This window comes from Marmota flaviventris, chromosome 6 (assembly GCF_047511675.1).
Source record: "Marmota flaviventris isolate mMarFla1 chromosome 6, mMarFla1.hap1, whole genome shotgun sequence".
Classification (NCBI taxonomy): Eukaryota; Metazoa; Chordata; class Mammalia; order Rodentia; family Sciuridae; genus Marmota; species Marmota flaviventris.
The window spans coordinates 141,767,962-141,789,055 of record NC_092503.1 but is presented as its reverse complement, the minus strand read 5'-3'; the positions used below and the strand labels follow the sequence as shown (position 1 = coordinate 141,789,055).

At 36.1% G+C, this 21,094-nt stretch overlaps 1 protein-coding gene across 4 annotated transcripts in view; it reads left to right on the top strand.

Moving 5' to 3' along the window:
- Cage1 (cancer antigen 1) overlaps nucleotides 1–21,094 on the top strand; it is a 41,151-nt gene that overhangs the window by 6,898 nt on the left and 13,159 nt on the right. For 3 of the 4 annotated variants that reach the window (XM_071613673.1, XM_071613671.1, XM_071613674.1), the window contains exons 4-11: nucleotides 1,194–1,717; nucleotides 4,286–5,326; nucleotides 7,704–7,850; nucleotides 8,217–8,327; nucleotides 11,479–11,559; nucleotides 11,795–11,902; nucleotides 13,598–13,702; nucleotides 15,040–15,110. In XM_071613673.1, the coding sequence (XP_071469774.1) occupies nucleotides 1,194–1,717; nucleotides 4,286–5,326; nucleotides 7,704–7,850; nucleotides 8,217–8,327; nucleotides 11,479–11,559; nucleotides 11,795–11,902; nucleotides 13,598–13,702; nucleotides 15,040–15,110 (2,188 nt within the window). The remainder of the gene's footprint in view (nucleotides 1–1,193; nucleotides 1,718–4,285; nucleotides 5,327–7,703; nucleotides 7,851–8,216; nucleotides 8,328–11,478; nucleotides 11,560–11,794; nucleotides 11,903–13,597; nucleotides 13,703–15,039; nucleotides 15,111–21,094) is intronic. The other variant, XM_071613672.1, reaches the window with a different exon arrangement.

Here is a 21,094-nt window from a genome sequence, read left to right as displayed (position 1 = left end):
GCCATTATGACAATAAGAAAGGAAAATATTTCTTTCTTATTTATTGCTATTGTTTTTGTGGTACTGGGGATCAAACCCACAGCTTTGCACATGCTAGGTACTGTACCACTAAACTATATATTCCCAGCCTTTTTTTTTTTTTTTTTTTTTGGTTCTGGGGATTGAATTCAGGGGCACTTTATCACTGAGCCACATCCCCAGCCCTTGTTTGTATTTTATTTAGAGACAGGGTCTCACTGGTTATTTAGGGCCTTGCTAAATTGCTGAAGGTAGCCTTGAACTTGAGATCCTCCTGCCTCGGCCTCCTGAGCTGCTGGAATTACAGGCATGCACCACTGTGCCTGGCTCCCAGCCCTTTTTAAAATTTTATTTTGAGTCAAAAATTTCCCTAAGTTGCTGAGGCTAGCCTTGAACTTGCAATCCTCCTTCTTCAGCCTCCTGCCTTGCTGGAATTACAGGTGTGTGCCACCACACTCAGCTTCTTTCTAATTTTTTTAGACATGTATTAAAAATTGGCAGTATGCCCCACTGAAAAACAGTATAGCATTTCATTTAGAAGTAGTACTCTAGAATCTGAGCTCTGTGACCTTAGGGAAGTGACAATGTCTCTTGCATCTCCGTTTCTTATTATTGTTTGATCTTATTTACAAATAAGATTTGAGTTTCTGGGCTGGGGTTGTGGCTTAGTGGTAGAGTGCTCGCCTAGCATGCGTGAGGCACTGGGTTTGATCCTCAGTAACCCGTAAATGTAAAATAAAGATGTTATGTCCACCTAAAACTTAAGAATAAATATTTTTTAAAAAGATTGAGTTACAAATAAGATCAAACAAGTTTTTTTAAATGTTTGCTGTTATTGCTACTCCATGTGATTTTGCATCCTTTTGAATCATTCTGTAATTAAAATATTTTAAAATTATAACAGAATTTTGAAGATATCTTGGAATTTTTTGTAATGGTGTTTGACCAAAATGATAAAAAATAAAAATCATGCTTTTTCTGTGGCATTTAAGGACTTCTTTCCTCCATGTAAAAAGTTGCTGTGTTTAGTTTGCTAGCACAGTCATGCTTGAAATCCATGCAATGAATAAGGTTGAAAGATATGTTATTTCTAAAAGGCTTCAACAATTTATTTGTTAAGTATAACATTTATCACATGAACTGATGGTCAATCATTCTTCTTTCTTTCTAATGAGATATCAACATTGGAAGTTACTCACAGAAGATTCAAATTGAGCCTATTAACACCTGCATTTCTTCGTTGAGACAATTTGAACCCATTTGCAAATTTCATCAGCTAGAAGCATTTAATGATGAAATGACAACATTTCAAAATCTAACAGAAGGCTTTTCTTACATGGAGAAGCCAGAATTGCAAAGCCATGTGTATAATTATGCAAAAGATACCAATATAAAGCAAGATTTATGTAAGAAAGAAAATCCAATGGAAACTAGCATTTCTGCAAATAAAGACCAGCTTGCTCAAGAGTGTGTCAGACAGTCTCCTCAAAGTCCACATCTACTCCAATGCAATGGAGAGACACTGCAGTTTGTGGAAAAGTCACTGGCAAAAAGCACAGCTATGGAATCTGCCTTCAACCCTAGTCAACCTCAGAGCTTTTTGTATAAAGAAGGTGTCCTCAGAAATTATGAAAACCCATTTTTTAAGGAGAATAGCTTTAGGCTGCTTGATCAGAGAGTTAATTATAAAACAGAAGAGGTAAGATTATTAAAGATAGTAAAGACTGTGGAACATTCAAGGATGTTCAGGTTTTGGTCTGTTTTTAAAAACATATAATTTAGGCTTTTCCAAGTAGCATTAAATATTAAATCAAAGAATTACATACAGCCTATAGCATCTCATAGGACATTGAATGTAATATATTTTTATATCATTTGAAACAAACTAGTTGAAACTCATAGTTTGCAATGAGGGAAAAGTTGAGAAAAGGCAGGCATGCAGAAGTATTGACTAAATTATTTGACAAGAAAAGCTTAAGATTTTTCTATATGTTGAACTTCTGTGGACAAGCAAAGAATACTAACTTTTACCAGAGTGAAAACATTATCTTTGTCACACATGTAATATCCCCAAAGCACTGAAGATACCAAGAGTATAATTTCTACATACTGTCTGAAGAAAAAAATGAGTTGTAAGAACTTGTGTGGGTAAATAGAATCCAAGCATAATATTAATACATAGTATTAATAACCCCCCTTTCGGTATGAGTTTGATAAGAAAAGCTGTGACTGTTATTTCATTTATTAAGTATGAACAGTGTTTTGTTTTTCATTTATTTGGAAGTAGATGGCTACATTTGAAAAAGGACTTTCCTGGGTTGGGGTTGTAGCTCAGTGGTAGAGTACTTGTCTAGCAAGCTTGATCCCCAGCCTTCCCAAAATTTTCCCATATTGATTTCTGGAAAATAACATTTAAAAAGTCTGCTTAATTAGGGTTTTTCAAAATTGCTCTTTCCTCTTTCTGTTGCATTGTCATTTCTCAACCATTCAACAGATACTCGGGCATCTTTTTTGTACCAGGCCCTGGCCTATATCCTAGTTATGTCCTGGTTACAAACAAACAAGAAATATATTTGGTTCTTGTCCTCATGAAAATAATGTCTTAGTAAGGGCTGGGATTGTGGCTCAGCAGTAGAGCGCTTACCTAGCATGTGCGGGGCCCTGGGTTCGATCCTTAGCACTACTTATGAATCAATAAAATAAAGGTATAAGAAAAAACATCTTAGTAGAAGAGATAGTCATTAAGCAAATAATCACACAAATAAAGGTATTTTTTTATCGATGATAAAGAGCTGTATTGAAGTAGAACAGTAGGACACTGACGTGGTCAGGGAGTCCAAAAGGTGTACCTGAAGAAGTGGTCATTAAGCTCTAAAGAGTGAGTGGAGGGATCCATTAGCCTACCATGGGTGGAGAAACAGTCCATGTTCAGGTAACAACATCTACAGAACCCCTGTGGCTGCAGGGAGCCGGGTACTTGCTAGGACTTGAAGGAAGCCCAGTCCAGGAAACCCAGGGTTGCAAGGGCAGGAAGGGTGTGGTGGATACGGACGGAGGAGTGGCAGGTCAGGTGTCCAGGTCATTTAGGTCTCAAAAAGTTACTTGTCTTTATCCCAAGTAATGAAAATTCATTAAGTCAGGGGTCGAGTTGGTCTAATACCACTTGACAGGTATCTTACTGAGTTTTTAATGTCATATTCATTTTAGTGTTTTTTTTTTAACCACAATTTACTGACTATTAACCTCTTCCCTAAAACCTGGGTTGTGGCCATAAAGTCAATCATGAGGTTTGTTTGCCTACCATTCTCATGGTCACAGAGTTGTAGCACAGTGAGGTGTAATGGTCTATATGAGGAATTTTAAAATCTATTCAAAAAGGACCTTGTGTTCTTTAGGGAAATTGATACATTTCTTTGTTTTATTCATTTAAAGTCAAAGCATATTATATGTGTTAAGAGAAGTTTGCATGATGGAAAATGGTGAAAGTATAAAAGTATAATTTTTTGTTTTGTCAAAATAAACACAATATATATCTGTACCATACAATTACTGCTTGTGTTCTGTTGTGCTTTAGGTGATATACATACATTCAGCAATTCATATTTAGGAGTTAACTTTGTTAAGTAGATATTATTGGAAGTAGGTATTATTATTGTTATTTTATAGTTGAGGAACCAAACTAGTCATTAAGAATTCAAGGCCTGGGCTGGGGATGTGGCTCAAGCAGTAGCATGCTCACCTGGCATGCGTGGGACGATGGGTTCAATCTCAGCATCACATAAAAATAAAGATGTTGTGTCCACTGAAAACTAAAAAATAAATATTAAAAAAATTCCCACCCCTCTCTCTCTCTCAAAAAAAAGAATTCAAGGCCTGCTTTGGCTGGCTGATAAAATGACTGAATGCAATGGAAAGAGGAAGACTCAATCTTGAGAAACTCTAACACTAATTGAGTAAATTTTTAAAATGCTGTTTTCCAGAAATCAACATGGGAAAATAAGATTTCCCCCCACTTCTCCCAGTCCTGGGTATCAATCCAGGGCCTCAAGCAAATGCTCTACCACTGAACTATATCCCTAACCCAATAAAGTTCTTTTTCAAATGATGCCATCTACTTCCGAATAAATCAACAACAACAACAAAACCCTCTCATACTTCTAAATGAAATAAAATAGCCATAGCTTCTCTTGTCAAACTCATGCTTAAAAGGTGATTTATTGGGATACTTGTACTTTTTCATATTTATTTTATTTACTGTAATTTACAGACTGAAGTTTCTTCAAAAGAAATACAAAATCCTGAGGAGATTCCTGAGATGTCAGTCAGTCAGCAGGAAGAAGCCATAGCAGGAAATGCGGAAAGCCCAGAGATTGTCTTAAGTTGGTCTCCAGGCATCTCCAAGAGTGGGGGAAATTCTTGGGAGAACTGCCTGACACCTGACACAGAGCAAAGCTTGGAAGGCTTACAGCCTTTAGAAGAGGACATGGCTTTAAACGAAGCCTTACGGAAATTGAAATACACAAACAAAACACAGCAGGTGCAGATCCAGGACTTCCAATGTAAGAACCTGCATTTAGAGAAGAAAGTTAAAGAACTAGAGATGAAGATTACCAAACAGCAGGTGTTCATTGACATCATAAATAAGCTAAAGGAAAACATCGAAGAATTAATTGAAGACAAATACAACATAATCCTAGAAAGGAATGATATTAAGAAGAAATTACAGAATTTGCAAGAGATTTTAGCTAACACCAAAAAACGACTTCAGGAATCCAAGAAAGAGAAGGAAATCTTACAGCTAGAAGTTAAAAAAGTCAAGGTCGGTTATATTCGTTTACAGGAAAGGTGCATTACTGAAATGCAACAGAAAAATAGATCTGTAAATCAGTGTATAGAGATGGACAAAACGTTAAGCAAGAAAGAAGAGGAAATAAGAAGGCTGCAGCAACTTAAAGGAGAAATGGAGAAAGCTACCACTTCTGCTTTGGACTTGTTGAAAAGGGAAAAAGAGACCCGAGAACAACAGTTCTTGTCTTTACAGGAGGAATTCCAGAAACATGAAAAGGAAAACCTGAAAGAAAAACAGAAATTGAAATTGAGAATTGAGAAATTGATTCCTCAAGTTAAAAATTTGCTATTCACATGTGAAAAAGAAAAGGCCAAGAATTCACAACTCCAGCAGCAGATCAGTGGAGTAAAAAATGAAAATGCAAAACTTCAGCTGCAGGTTTCAAAGAGTGTCCCTAAATTTGAGAGAGCTCAGCTAATGGAGTCATTAGAGGAAATAATGGAGCCAGTTGTTACCAAGGTACTGATGCAGATTCAGAATCTCCTAACATAGAATTCCAAAAGTTTCTAGTGGTATATTGATTGATGTACATGTAGACATGGTATTATTTATATGTAGTATTTGTTTGCAGAAACAGTTATTAACAAAAAAGAGAAACAGGAAAATGCACCACAGGTTTGAAGAAGGTTTTTTTGGCTTATAGGTACTCACCTTAAAGAGTAGCCATTCTTGTCTTCTTCTGAGTATTTTGGTAGAGGTGACATCCTGGGAATTTTGTAACCAATCACCTGAAGCATCTCTCAGAAGTTACCTTTGAGAAAGGATTTTCTAAATATTGCTCTCCATCCTAAACAGCTATAAAATGAAATAATTGCATATTTGGTACAAGGTAAAACAAATGTTCTAATTAAAACATCACATATTTATTTTTTAAAATTATAAGGTATTTAAAAATACCATCAGAACCTCATTTTAATATGCGTAGAGATGTAGTTTTTTTTAATATCTGCAGTTCAAAAGACTTTTTTAATAGCCAAGAACCTGAAAGCACATCCAAGGAAAAGATAATTTTCACCAACTGGAGCAAATCATAGGCCTACCTTAAAGTATACGAATCTTTACTAAGTGTAGTAAAATCTTAGTAATTCTGACTTCTTAAAAAGCTAATTAAACTAGGGAAATGTATTTTTAAAAATTTGTTATAACAAATATAACTGAGCTGAGCTGATATGTTGCCTTGAAGATGTCCTCAGCTCACTTTCTCTTATGAATCTGTAATCAGTCTAAGTGTTTGCAAGTAAACAATTTTTTTTTTTTTAATGGTAGTGGAGATTGAACCAAGGGCCTCACATTCATGAAGCAAGTACTTTACTACTGAGCTACTACCCAGTCCCAAATAATTCTATTTTTAAGGATTCTTGTGTTTTAAAAATTCTAAGATTATCTAAATCAGTGGTTCCAAACTTGAATACATATCCTGGAAGACTTATTAACAGACTGCTGGTCCTTGCCACAAGAGTTTCTGATTCAGAAGGCCTGGGATGGGGCTTGAGAATGTGCACTTCCAGCAAGATCCCAAGTCTTAATGCTGCTATCCAGGGATCCCATTTGGAGAACCACTGACGTAAGAAGATGACCTTAACTTTAGCTCCTAACCAAATCATGATACCTTTTGGATTGATAAACTCTGAATTAGTTTAACTATATAGAGGTTTAACATTGTATACAATTTTTTCTTAAGCATCCTCTAAAAAAAAAAAATCAAGTTCCTTGTGTTATCTTCACTAGTGAATTTATTTAATATCCGAAATTTCATACTGGGCTTTCAGTTTTGCTTCTCACTAACACTAGGTTCATTTTTTCAAAGTATAGTTCAGGATCATCTGTGAGAGCAAAAATATTTTGTTAATAATATTAAGACATTATTGCCTTTTTCATTCACTTTTTCAGTATAGGTTTTTCCAGAAGCTATGTGACATGATATTGTATTTGTTCTCAGGGCTGATTGGGTATGTGAAGCAAATATGGGAATCCTGCTGTCTTATTAATATAACATTTATATATATATATATATATATATATATATATATACACACACACACACACACATATACATATACTTGCAGAATGGGCTAAGGTTGTAGCTCAGTGGTAAAGAGCTTGCTTAGCATGTTCAAAGCCCTGGGTTCCATCCCAAGGACCACACTCACACAGAGAAAATTGGCAAAAATGTAAAATAACGCCATTCTTTTCAGTATTTGTTTTTAATTTTGAAAATATAATTTTAATTAAATATTTATGTTGGTACACATGAAGTGTTATTAGTTAAATCACCAAACAAATATTCTAAAATATTCTTAGTTATAATTTCTAATACACTAAATATTTTTTTAAAGAGAGAGAGAGAGAGAATTTTCAATATTTATTTTTCAGTTTTCAGCAGACACAACATCTTTATTTTATTTTTATGTGGTGCTGAGGATCGAACCCAGTGCCCCGCGCATGCCAGGCGAGCGCGTTACCACTTGAGCCACATCCCTAGCCCCTACACTAAATATTGATAGCTAGAAACTACATGATCAAAAGGTTTTGGGGGTCCTCAATAATTTTTAAGAGTACACAAAAGCCCCAAGGAAAAAGAGTTTAAGAACATCTCTCAAAGTTTTTAAGAGTGCTATTTTATTTAGCATTTTACTGGGGCTGGGGTTGTGGCTCAGTAGTAGAGTGCTTGCCTAGCATGTGTGAGACACTAGGTTTGACCCTAAGCATCACATAAAAATAAAGATATTGTATTCACCTAAAACTAAAAACAAAAATATATTTTTTTAAATTTTACTTAAAAGGTAATTCAGATTCTTTGTCTTTCTTGTGACATATCTGAATTGTGTACATGTAGGATGCTGAGATGGTACCTTGTAATTTGTTACTGAATTGCTCACCTTGTGAAGAAGAGGGCTTGAATACTACAGATCTGAAAACTCCTCAGCTGACCTCCAAAATTCATAGTCTTCTGACTTTGATGGTAGGACTTCTCACATGTCAGGTAATTTAAAAAATCAGATTCTTAGTTGGAAAGAAGTATTGGGGTTGGACTATACAAAGAGAGACAATAAAATAAATGTTTAGCTCCTAATGGACTCTCAACAAGTATTTACTAACTTCCTGACATGTCCTTGGAGATAATTATATTTATTGAATATATATATTGAATCAATATAGGTCCTTCCATATTAACTCTGTATGAGATCTTGTGAAGAGTATTTGAAGAATGGAGTTCAAAATGATTTTATCTCCTTTGGTTTGGCCACTTATTTTGGAAGGGAGAGTTGTTTCATTTGCTTTATTTTTTTCCTCCTTTTAAGTTGATAAAAAATACTTTAATCTGTTTCTCAAACTCTACTACCCTTAGGACATCACCAATCCTGATGCAGACCATTGCAAAGAAAGTGAGAAAGTTAATGACATAATGCTGCAAAAATTGAAGAGCCTTCATCTTAGGAAGATAGATTTAGATAAAGAGGTATTATATTTATTCTTCATTCTAATATTGTATTAATTAATGGAAAAAAATGAGGGTCACAGAGAAGTCACTCCTAAAATTCATTTAAGAATTGTTTGGGGAGACAAAATTAGCTTTACAAATTAATTAAGTAGATAAAATGTTCAATATTTGACTTGTTTCTTAAATTTAGTTTTTATTAGAAAATATTCATCTACAAAAAAAATTGGTATGATTATTTTTTCAGTTTTACATGGTACTATTAATTACTGAAGAATAGTTTATTTTGATATGGTTGTGGTTTTAAACTTAATCACTTGGAGTAGTGGAAACATTAAAAAGAAATAATTTTATTTCTCAGATGGGAATAAGAGTAAGAGCAGAGGGCTGGGGATATGGCTCAAGCGGTAGCGCGCTCGCCTGGCATGCGTGCGGCCCGGGTTCGATCCTCAGCACCATATACAAACAAAGATGTTGTGTCCGCCGAAAACTAATAAATAAATATTAAAATTCTCTCTCTATCGCTCTCTCCTCTCTATCTTAAAAAAAAAAAAAAGAGTAAGAGCAGAGGTTTTGGAATTTCTTCAATTCTCTTGGTATGGTACAATGATTGAGGGATAAGAATAAGAGAGTGAGTTAAATAGGGAAGATGTTAAATTGTGCTATTTTTAATCTGAAAGGAATAAAGAAATGACAATTTTATCTGGCTAAGGGAGTAAAACATTCAGATATGAATTTTGGTTAGCAACAAAGTTTTGCACTTCTCTAAATTAATATGGTAGAAAATATGCTATAGGTATTCTGTGGAATCTCTGTCTTCTAGCTAATCTGCAAAAAAAGGATCAAAGAATAAGCACAGCCCTGCAGAGGAAATGTTAGCCTCCAATTCTGTACACCAGGTCTTCAAAACCTTAGTTTTGAATTAAGGATGTTATGAAAATACAATCTCAGATATTTATTTTCTTTTGGTGAATTTCTGTGTAACTACCGAAATACTGACAGGTGTCATGATATAATGTCTTATATTTATATAGTTTGATTCAGACAAAGGTGGAAGGAGAAAGAAAGAGGACTGGCTGGGGATAAAAATGATGCATGATTGACCATTAGCTATTGATTGGTTTGTTTTGGGTTTTGAAGGACAATTTTTATTATTTTTAGGTACAGAAACTCAGCAGTCTACAATTAATATAGTTTCTTTAGCTTCTGCCTTGTCCAGTTGGCAATGTGAGCCGCAGATTTTGGATCCAGGATGTTGCCTCTCCAGAGATGGTAGATCTTATCACATATTATTGTAATTCCACCAGCTTAGCCAGAGCTCTTTGTTTACCTGTGTGAAAGCAACAGTGGTTGGTGCCCATCTTCCTGTGGGCTCCGTGTCCCAGCTTGGCCTTCCTCTTGATGCAGTTAGGGAACTCCTGATTTGTAACACAGGGCAGACAGGAAGAAACCAGCTGGACAGCATCCATGGCCATGTGCAGTCACCACCAGCTGAGCCTTCCTGTTCTTCCCCAGTGCTGTGGTGAAAGGATTAATCACTGCTAGAAGGACTACAGGTTGTCTTTTTGGTGGAAACATCCCTTTTGCCAGGAGCTTTCTTCTCGGCCCAGGCCAACAATCTGCTTCTTCTTTTGCTTTGTGTCTGGTCTGCATTTGTGGGCAGCCTAAGCAACTGTGCAGCAGGTTGGCAGTTCAAGGCCTGGTGAGCTAGTTAATTGCAGGAGGCACTTTGAGCTGCATATAAAGGAGGGCCCTTTGCTGTTACAGCTGGATGTAGTGGGCCATTCGACAAAGTGGGAAAGTAGGTGAGATCCTTTTTGAGCTGGATGTCTGTCCAATGCCAAAGTTTTTAGGACTTTTCTCAAATAAGATTTACCACCTTCTTGGTTCCCTGCTTTTTTCTGATATCAGGAGTTGGGGCCATTTTCTTCCCCTTGACCTTTTTTTGGCATCCTAAATGGTTGGAGGAGAGAGCCAGTGGCTATTGTTAGTTACATAGGGGCTCACTATAGTTTTTTCTCTATTTGTTGTAAATAATGGAAATATTTAATAATAAAAAATGAAATTTTGGACAGCTCTACCTCACTGATATTTGAAGAGTTTGAATATTGAATATTAAGATTTATTATTGCTATACTGAAGGAACAAATGAACAATTAATAACCATCAATTACAATCCAGACAAAACTGTTTTTTTTTCTTTTCTTTTCTTTTCATTTTTTTCTTAGGCACCAGGGATTGAACCAGAATCTTGCACATGCTAAGCAGATGTTGTATCACTAAGCTACACTTCAGTCCCACTTCTTTTTGCTTTAAAAATTTTAATGAGGGAGGGAGAGAGGGGATGTGTTGGGGACTGATAATAGCTAAATTATATTGTTATATTGTGTGCAGGAACATTTTGTACAACTATAATGCACCAATAAAAATGTGGAAAGAGAAGAATGAATGGATGAATGTCTTTTAATGGCCAGACGTTAATAACAATTGAATATTAGGATGAGTCCTCCATGACCACCCCTAGATTTAATGATTTGCCAAAGTTCTCTTAGGACACAGTGTCCAGTCATACCCACAGCTGTGATTTATTAGGGCAGAAGGCTGCAAAGCAAAATCAGCTAACAGAAAGCCCTCCATGGGGGAGCATAATGTAGGGAATAGACTAAAGCTTCCCAGAGTCCTCAGGAGTCACCAGGAAGTCCCAACAATGAGTTGTGACTACAGATGTAAAGTGTTATCTACCAAAGAAGCTCATTATAAAGAGCCAGCCCTGGGATTGTTGTTGTTTATTTTCTTTTTCTTGTAGGAGCTGTTCACATGGGCACCCTCTGCCTAGCACATACCAAAGTTTCAGCTCCCAGCAAGAAAGCAAGTATTCAGTTTAAACCACATGCTTTGGACAAATAGGTTAGACACAGTGAGCCATTCACATCAGGAAATGGTGGAATCTCCCACACTCCAAGATCCCAGATGCCGTGCTGACAGGCCTACATAAGCCTAGCAGTTTTTAGGCCTAAGTGTGAACTCTTTTCCTCTGAAGAGCTGTAAAAACTGCTTATTTTTTCGAGAACAAAAGTTAAACTGTGCAAGGTTTGATGATTTTATCACAAATACTATAGAATGCAGTTTTGTTTTCTCTCCTCTGAAATATAAAATGCTTTTTTTTTCTTAGCTACTGAAACATAAAGACAGAATTACAACCTTTAGAGAGTTAATTGCTAATGAAAAAGCATTTCAAGATCACCTTATTGAGGTGAGTTTAACACTTACTATGCATTTACTTTAACATACAAAAGTATAATTTCAGATATTTGTGTTCTCTTGGTAAATTTGTTGAATTGAAATCTTCTTGCTTTAAGTTCTATGCTCTATGATTCCAGCCATTCATCAATCATTTTTTTGAATTTTAAATTACTAAAGCACATATTGTTAAATGTTCCAAGGATTGTGTAAGTTTTGAAAATGAACACAAATTCATTAAATCCCAGGTCACAGATTTTGATTCTGATGAAGCCAAGAATATCCAAGATGTACCTCTCTTATTGGGAGTCAAACTGGATAAGTACCACAGTCTAAATGAGGAGCTTGACTTCTTGGTAAGAAAGACCTTTTGTTGCTTTGCTATCATTTTTATATCCAACACTGCTTTATTCCTAAGTTTAAAAAATTATCAACCTTCAAAAATTTGCTTGTTAAAATGGTCATGTACTGGCACTGTGACAGTATTATTCACCCATAGAATTAATGTATTTTTATGTTCTAGTTTTAAATGTCCAACTTGGTTTCTGTTTAGACTTATCAGATTTACATAAAACGCAAAAAACAAAAAATATATGGATGAGGCATATTTATGTTGGTATATATGCTACCATAATAGCTGTGTACAATAATCATAATTAGGAAACAATTTTCATAGTTTACTTCAGGTTGCATGAAAAAAATAAAAGGAAAAAAAACAGGGAAATATGTTAAGAGAAAATGAAAATATGACCTTGGTATCTAGAACTATACTGGGTATTAGATGACACTGTGATGACAAATCTAGAATGTGAGGGATTTTAATAAATAAAAATTAGCATGAGAAAAGAGGAAGGGAATAACAGTTACCAACTAAAAGAGACTAGAGAGTTGAAGGACAAATCCACCCAAATGCAATGTGTGAAACCCAACAAAGTAGCTATAAAGATATTTGTAAGATAATAGCAGAAAATAAAATTGAACTCAGTCTGGGTATTAGATGATTAAGGTGTTATTGGGACCAGGTATGGTGGTACAAAACTGTAATCCCAGCAACTCTGGAGGCTGAGGTAGGAGGACTGCAGAAAGCACTGGGCACTGGAGGTGTAGCTGAGTGGTAGAGCACTTGCCTTGCATGTGCAAAGCTCTTATTCACTCCTCAGTGCTAGGGAAAAGAAAAAAAGAATCATAGGCCAGAACATGAAATATATTAACTTTTTTTTTCTTTCAGTATGGGGATTGAACCCAGTCTTTTCTATTTTACTTTGAGACAGGGTCTTGCTAGGTTGTCCAGGCTGGCGTCAAACTTGCTATCCTCCTGCCTCTGCCTCCCAAGTAGCTGGGACTATAGGTGTGCACCACTGTGCCTAGCTAAACTAAACCTTTTTTAAAAATTGCAGTTATTTATACAAGGGAGAATATTTCTGAACATGGAATCATCAAGGACAACTTACTTCATACAGAAATCAAATATGTCAGTGTATTGATTATACATGGAAAAGGAAGGGAAGACTTAGGGCTGATAAATATTTGTGTGTACTAAGGTGTTTTTACTTGCAAAGCTGTTTCATGGTGTAAGATCAGTGAAAAAATAAAACCCCATTATAATTCCTGCTTATCTGTTCTATGTGTAATCTAGTCAGGATCTGATTCATGATTCACTTCATGGTATAACTCGGTTTAACCCATTAAGTCTCAAGTTTTCAATTCTGCAAATATTTCAACAAAATTGACACAGGTGCCATAAAATAGGTTAGAAATAGTAATCTAGACTTTATATATCCTTTATATACATATTTTAAACATTCTAATGACTTCCCTGCTATTTTGCTCAAAAAATAAAACTCTAAAAATATTTATTTTAAAAGTTATGGTAAGTAGTATATTAGTTGTGCAATTTAGGTTTTTATAGATGTCCCATCTAGGACCATGGGATTTATTGAGTTAAGAAAATATTGGAATAAAGTAAAGCTCACTCCCCATTAGTTCTTACGCCCATATGTAGCGTTCATGGTAGTTTCCAAGTTAGTATTTTTACTGATGTTTTTTCTTAGATCACAAAATTGGGAGGTCTTCTGGAGTCAAAAGAAGTTCACTGCAACCGACTCATTGAAGAGAATGATAATTATCAAAAATATTTAGGCAACTTAATAAATAAGGTACAGATTTTCTTACAGAAATATTTGCCTTTAAAAATTATATGAGGCGGGAGTTCATAACTCACTTGAATCAAATGTATGAAATATGATATGTCAAGAACTATGTAATGGGGGCTGGGGATGTGGCTCAAGTGGTAGTGCGCTTGCCTGGCATGCGTGCGGCCCGGGTTCGATCCTCAGCACCACATATAAACAAAGATGTTGTGTCCGCCGAAAACTAGAAAATAAATATTAAAAAATTCTCTCTCTCTCTCTCTCTCTCTCTCTCTCTCTCTCTCTCTTTAAAAAAAAAAGAACTATATAACGTTTTGAACAACCAATAATAAAAATTTTTAAAAAACAGCATTTGTCAAACCTGACTCCATTTAAATAAAAATTTTATTATTAAAAAAAATTATATGAGGCCCTGAATTTGATCCCCAGGACCACAATAAACAAATAAACAAACAATTATGACAGATATTCAAATAATAGAATTTTAGAACTAAAAAGGACCTGAGATTTGAGGTAACCCAATAATATTCATCCCGTTTACTTCATAATAGCATTATAAAATGCTGCCATTAGCCTTTCAGCAGGAATCTAGCATGTGTATATCCTGCTGTTGGCAAGTTAAAGTTTTTGTATTGCTACTTTGTTTTCAGAGTAATTATGAATCTTGCCAACTTAGTGTTCTAGTTTACTTTTTAAAAACTGCATTAACTTTAACCACATAGACTGTGATTCTGGCATGTATGAAACTTGTGTGGAAGACAAGTGGGTCGTAGTCAGCTCACTATAGTTGTCCACATTTTGGTACTTCTCTTTTCTGGCATGATGAATAGGCGTGTTATAATTCCATTGTTATTCATAGATCTCAAAATATGAGATGTTTTGTCTATTGTAAAATTTTCATCCAACAATTGAACTTCAACTGGTAGAAATTTTAAAATGAGTAAATAAAATTAAAACTAGGCATAGTGGTGCATACCTGTAATCCCAGTGACTTGGGAGGCTAAGGTGGGGCAACTTTTGAGGCTAGCCTGGGCAACCTAACAAGATTGTCAGCAACTTTTAGTGAGATCCTGTCTCAAAATTAAAAAAAAAAAAAATTATAAAAATAAAAGAACTAGGGCTGGAGTTGTGGCTCAGTGGCAGAGTGCTTGCCTAGCACGTGTGAGACACTGGGTTCGATTATCAGCACCGCATATAAATAAAGATCCACCAAAAACTAATAAAGTTTTTTAAAAAATTGTTAAAAAAATAAAAGGAGTGGACATCTATCTCAGTTGTTCAATCCCTGGTACTAAATAAACCAGAATTTATCGAAGAATAACTGCTTACCTTATTTTTTCAAGGTTACTTCATATGAAGAAATTATCAAATGTGCTGATCAAAGGCTTGAGATATCCCACTTCCAAATAGCACAGTAAGTTTATAAAACTCAATTTTTAATTTTATGAATATTTACTAATATTTTATTTTACTTTCTAGCTTCTAAATTAATTTTCTTTGACTACTATAAAGAGGAAACATGCAATTTTATAAATCAGACCATTCTTCATTAATATAGCTAGTCTGCTTAACCTGTGTTCCATCATCCTATATATAGGACACCTATAAAATTTTAGTTGAGCAATTTTATATGTGTCCCATAAAATTTTATAGGTTTTTATACATGCTCTGTATATCAAACAATGAGACAAAATGGGTTTTAACATTCAGACTATTTGAACAAGGTTGAATAGCCAGATTTTCATTTTCCTGTCTTAGAACTGCTTTTGGTTTTAAGGGAATTAGTGAGAAACATCTAGCAATTTTAGAGTATATTATCATAGTATTCAAATAAAATAACTTCCAATGCTTAGCATTTATTCACAAAAAGATATTGAATGCAAACCTTATATATATATATATATATATATATATATATATATATATATATATATATATAGTATCAAATCAGCTCATCAGAATTAATTCAGCATAAAAGTCTCCAAAACTAATATTCTTAAATTTTGCAGCTTTCCACTGACTTATTTTTTTTAAAGAGAGAGAGAAAAAAAAAATAAAGAGAGAGAGAGAGAGAGAGAGAGAGAGAGAGAGAGAGAGAATTTTAATATTTATTTTTTAGTTATCGGCGGACACAACATCTTTGAGCGCGCTACCGCTTGAGCCACATCCCCAGCCCCTTTCCACTGACTTATTATTCTTACTTCTAATATGCTTCTCCCTCTGTCCTTCCCCCAATTTCATTTATCTCGACATAACAAAAGGTTTATTCTTAGATAGAAAGCACTTTCCCTACCTCCAAATTATGAGCTTCCTATTGGAGTTTTCCCCATAAGATAACAGAAAATGTGGGTACTGGTAGCTTGGAAAATTAGCTTTTGTTTTTCACTGTTGTTTCTTAGCAGAGTGAATAGTAAACAATTTTCCCATTTTTTTTTCCCACACTAATGCAGGTAAGTTTTAAGGATGGAAAGAATATTTTATACTCAAGAAATAAAGTTAAACTCTTCCTCAGCTTATAACCAAGAAAATTCAGCCAATGTTCAATAATGAGATACCAAAATAAAAAACAAGATTTAAAAACCAGCATCAAACTGGGCGTGGTAGTGCATGCCCGTAATCCCAGTGATTCAAGAAGCTAAATCAGCAGGAGGATTGCAAATTAGACATCAGCCTCAGCAACTTAGCTAGGCCCTAAGTAATTTAGTGAGACCTTGTCTCAAAATAAAGAATAAAAAGGGCTAGGGATGTGGCTCAGTACCTGGGTTCAATACCTGGTACCAAAACAAAACAAACCACCAAACAGTATCAAACTATCATTTTGGCCATGTTGCTTTACCCACTCCCCAGTTTTTTTTTTTGTTTGTTTGTTTGTTTATTTGTTTTTTTTATGGGGTGGTACCAGGGATTGAATTCAGGAGCTCTTAACCTCTAAGAAACACATTCCCAGCCCCCGCTTTTTTTTTGAGACAGGCTCCTGCTAAGTTGCTTAAGGTCTCACTGAATTGCTAAGGCTGGCTTTGAACTTGTAATCCTTTTGCCTCAGCCTCCCAAGTGCTGGGATTACAAGCATGTGCCACTGTGCCCAGCTACCCTAGTTATTTTTAAAATAAAAAAAATTAAATGTATGTTTCAGTTGAGTGATTAACCCAGTTTGTGTTGATGAAGAAACGTGGCATCTGAGTTCTACAAGCTTTATTAAAAGAAGGGTCAAGTATGACTGTTTATTAGGATCCTCTTGAATGTATTTTAAAAAATAACAGTGACTAGGCCCTATCCTAAAACTCCATTGCACTAAAATGCTAGATGGAATCTGGGCATTAGTATATTTCACAAGCTGTCCAAATAATTCTAGTGTCTGGACAGATTGATTACTACTGCCCGATATCATGTGAGTCAATTTGCTTAAATGATCACTGTTGTAATACATTTTTTAAACCAAATATGTCCATGATGATATATTTTGTTTAAGTATAGTGAATTTGCTTTGGTATCATTAAAAGGCATATTCTGCTTCAAAAATTATGAAATATATCATCAGAGCAGTGTTCTTTAACTTGGCTTTAGTTTGTTAATTCTGTTAAACTTTAGCAGTATTTGAGGTATTATTCTCCAAATACATTCATTGACTATGCTGTAATTTTTCAATTCACATGCCTTGGACTTTAGATATGGCTGTTTACCTACAAAATCCACTAATGCATTTGATTTTTTTCCCTCCAGTGCTAGGAATTGAACCCAGGAGCACTCTGCCACTGAGCCATCATCCCCAGGCCTTTTTAAATAGCAAGGTAGCTAAGTTGCTCAGATTGGCCTTGAACTTGTGATCCTCCTACCTCAACCTCCCAAGTAGCTGGTGAAAGGCGAGTGACTCCCCCAAGACAGAAATTCATCCAAGAGATTTTATTGGGGGGCTGCCTGAAGGGGAAGAAAGGAGAGGAGAAGAAGCTTGCGTGAGACTGCAAGCTTCAGCTTAAGAATGGTTGCTTTGGCGATGTGGCGGGTGCTGATTGGCAGGGTGACTCAGGAACAGGCTAGTGGACACTGTGTCCTGAGAGGATTGGTCGAGAAAACTTTTGACTTTGGTGTCCTTTGGCTTGGTGCCCTTCGGCTTGGCGCCCTTTGGAGAGGAGGGGGAGGGGTAATGGATTATGTGATGTTCTTCTCCAGAGATGGAAACTTAATTTCAGTGGGGAGTTAAGTTTCGATGGGGGAAATAAAACCAAAAGGCAAGGTCTCCCACACACCCAACAGCTAGGATTACAAGAGTGTACCTCTGTGCCCAACTGAAATTTGATTTTTCTTTTTTAGTTGTCAATGGACCTTTATTATCTATTTATTTATATGTGGTGCTGAGAATTAAACCCAGTGCCTCACACGTGCAAGCGCTCTACCACTGAGCTACAACTCCAGACCCTGAAATTTGATTTTTTAAAAAAGACTAATATATATGTATATTATGTATGTGTATGTACATACACACACACACACACACACACACAGAGTAAAGTTTATTTATTTAGTTGTTTGTTTATTTATTTATTTATTTATTTTGTATTAGGGATTGAACCCAGGGGTGCTTTACTACTGAATCACATCCCTAGTCCTTTTTATTTTTTCAGTTTTTATTTTGAGACAGGGTCTTGGTAAGTAGCTGATGATCTGATGTTCACTAAAGTATATATGTAACCACACTGATCTTTCTGATGTTAAATCTGATCCTGCCAGTTTACATCTTAAAACACTTTGAGTTGACAGTAAGTTTCCATCATTTTTAGGTGAAAACAAAAATCCTTTACATGGCCTACAAGTTCCTTCATTATCAGGCTCCTGCCTACCTTTCCAGGCTCATCTCACTAACCCCTAGCTTACTGTTAACCACACTGGAGATATTATAGTTTCTTAAATGTACCTCCTGACGTTAGCATGTGTTGTTCTGCTTAAAGTGGTCAGGCTCACCACCTCAGTTTTATCTCTGCTATCCTTCAGATCTCTGCTCAAATAATTTCCTTAGAGGTGCATTCACTGTTGTGAGTCTGAGTCAGGTAGTTTTTCCACAATACTACTAAAGTTCAAGTGGCCATGCTTTCTCTGTTAACACCTGTGGTCAGGTCTCTTTCACGTGTGGAAATCTGCTCCATACCTTCATGTTTCTAGAACCTCTCCCTATGAAATTGGAGACTTGTTCACTTCCCATTACAACTATCATCCTGGTGAGAGGTGGATCCTCTAACAAAAATGTCCCAGCTCCAGCATGATTCCTCACTCCTCAGTACTTTAGAATGTATCTCTGAAGAACAAGGACCTTTTCTCACACAACCATAATGCAATGATTAAATGCAGATCATTTAACAATCATTTGATATCATTTACTATAAGAATAATAATTGAGGGGCTGGGGATGTGGCTCAGGTGGTAGCGTGCTCACCTGGCATGCGTGGGGCGCTGGGTTCGATCCTTAGTACCACATAAAAGTAAAATAAAGTTGTTATGTTCACCAAAAACTAAAAAATAAATATTAAAAAATTCTCTCTCTCTCTCTCAAAAAAAAGAATAACAATTGATATGTTAAAACTCAACTATATAAAATGTAATTATAAGTTGGTTATAAGTTTATATTCAAATTTCACTCATTGTTCCAATAATCTCCTTTCTAGCAGTTTTTTTCTCAGTCCTAGAGCAAATCCAAGATCCTTTGTTGCATTTAGTTGTTATGTCTAACTCTGATCTGAAATATTTCCTTAGCCTTTTTGTTTCTTTTCTTGGCATTGGCAGTCTTAAAGATCTCACATCATTTGTTTTATAGAATATTCTTCAAGTGAGGTGTGTTCCTTAAGTAACTGATCAGTTAATACCACAAAGAAAGCACTTTTTTTTTTTGTACCAGGAATTAAACCCAGAGGTGCTTAACCACTGAGTCGTATTCCCAGCCCTTTTTATATTTTATTTAGAGACAGGGTCTCACTAAGTTGCTTAGGGCCTTAATAAGTTGCTGAGGCTGGCTTTGCACTTGTGATCCTCCTGCCTCAGCCTCCTGGGCTTCTGGGATTACAGGTGTGCGCCATTACACCTGGCTTAAGAGAGTACATATTGACACCAGTGTCCTCTGGTGTGGTACAGTGGGTGATACAAACATTGCTTACATTAACTTGCTACCCAACTTGCATAACCTGAATAGACTCTTGAGGAAACTACCAGACTTTCTTCCCTTTCAGAATAAAGTCCCCATTGGGTCACAGGTAATCAAGAGTTCTCATGACCTTTGTCTCTCATCACATCTGCTGTATGGGAGACATTGTGGCTATCCACACACCGTCTTTCCCTCTTGGCTTCCCTACTTTTGTGTAGGTGGCTCTTGGGGAAGCTGATCCCTCCCCAGCTCAGGGAGTGAGCCACAGTTAGCCCATGTCTCATGTGGCAGCACTATTCCACTTGCTGCTCATTGGTGTTGGGATGGATATGTGACCCATTTCTGTCGGTCAAGACTCAAGAATAAGTTTTGTGGGGAGCTTTTGGGGAAAAGTATGCTACTTGATTTAAAAAAAAAAAAAAAAAAGGATGCCTACATCGTTTTACTGCATTGAAGATGGTTGTAGGAAGACATGATTAATGCTGTGGCAACTGTCTTCCACAAGGCCAGAGGAGCCCGGGAAGGTAGAGACCTGGGTCTTCCACACTGTACTAATTCTGAAACCATCTATTACTGCAGGGGGTGGTGTGGGGTGCAGGATTGTTAGATGTCAATGTTGTCTCAGTGTACTGTCACCTGCAGCCAAGCACACTTTTGTCTTATACACCCTACCTATTTCCTCCCTTACTCCTACTTTCCATTCCTACGTGCTCTCTCTCCCCTCTGAGCCTAACTCCTATTTATTCTTAGGCTTCAGCAAAAACATAACTTCCTCCAGACACCTTCATTTACCTTCCAGGACTGGACTGGGTGCCTCTCCTGTAGTATTCTCTACCTACCCCCACAGTAGCCTTTATAGTCACCACCAAAACAATTCTCCCCTTGGATTAATTGTTTTATTGATGCCTGTGTTTAGCAGTTGGGTTTTTTTTTTTTGGAGGGGGGGGTACCAGGGATTGAATTCAGGGGCACTCAACCACTCGCTTTTGCTGAGGCTGGCTTTGAACTCTAAATCCTCCTGCCTCAGCCTCTCAAACCACTGGGATTACAGGCATGTGCCACCACGCCCAGCTAGAAGTTGGTTTTAAAATCTTCTGTATAGGAAAGGTTTATAGAACTATTGATGTAATAGTTCTATAGAACACATTTTTTTTTAAATAAGCCTAATTCAGGAAACAGGAAGAAGTGGAAAGAATAGTTCCTTATAATAGCCAACATCATCACATCCAGCCTTTGATTCAACCCTAACTCAAGGTTGACCTTTTTATAAT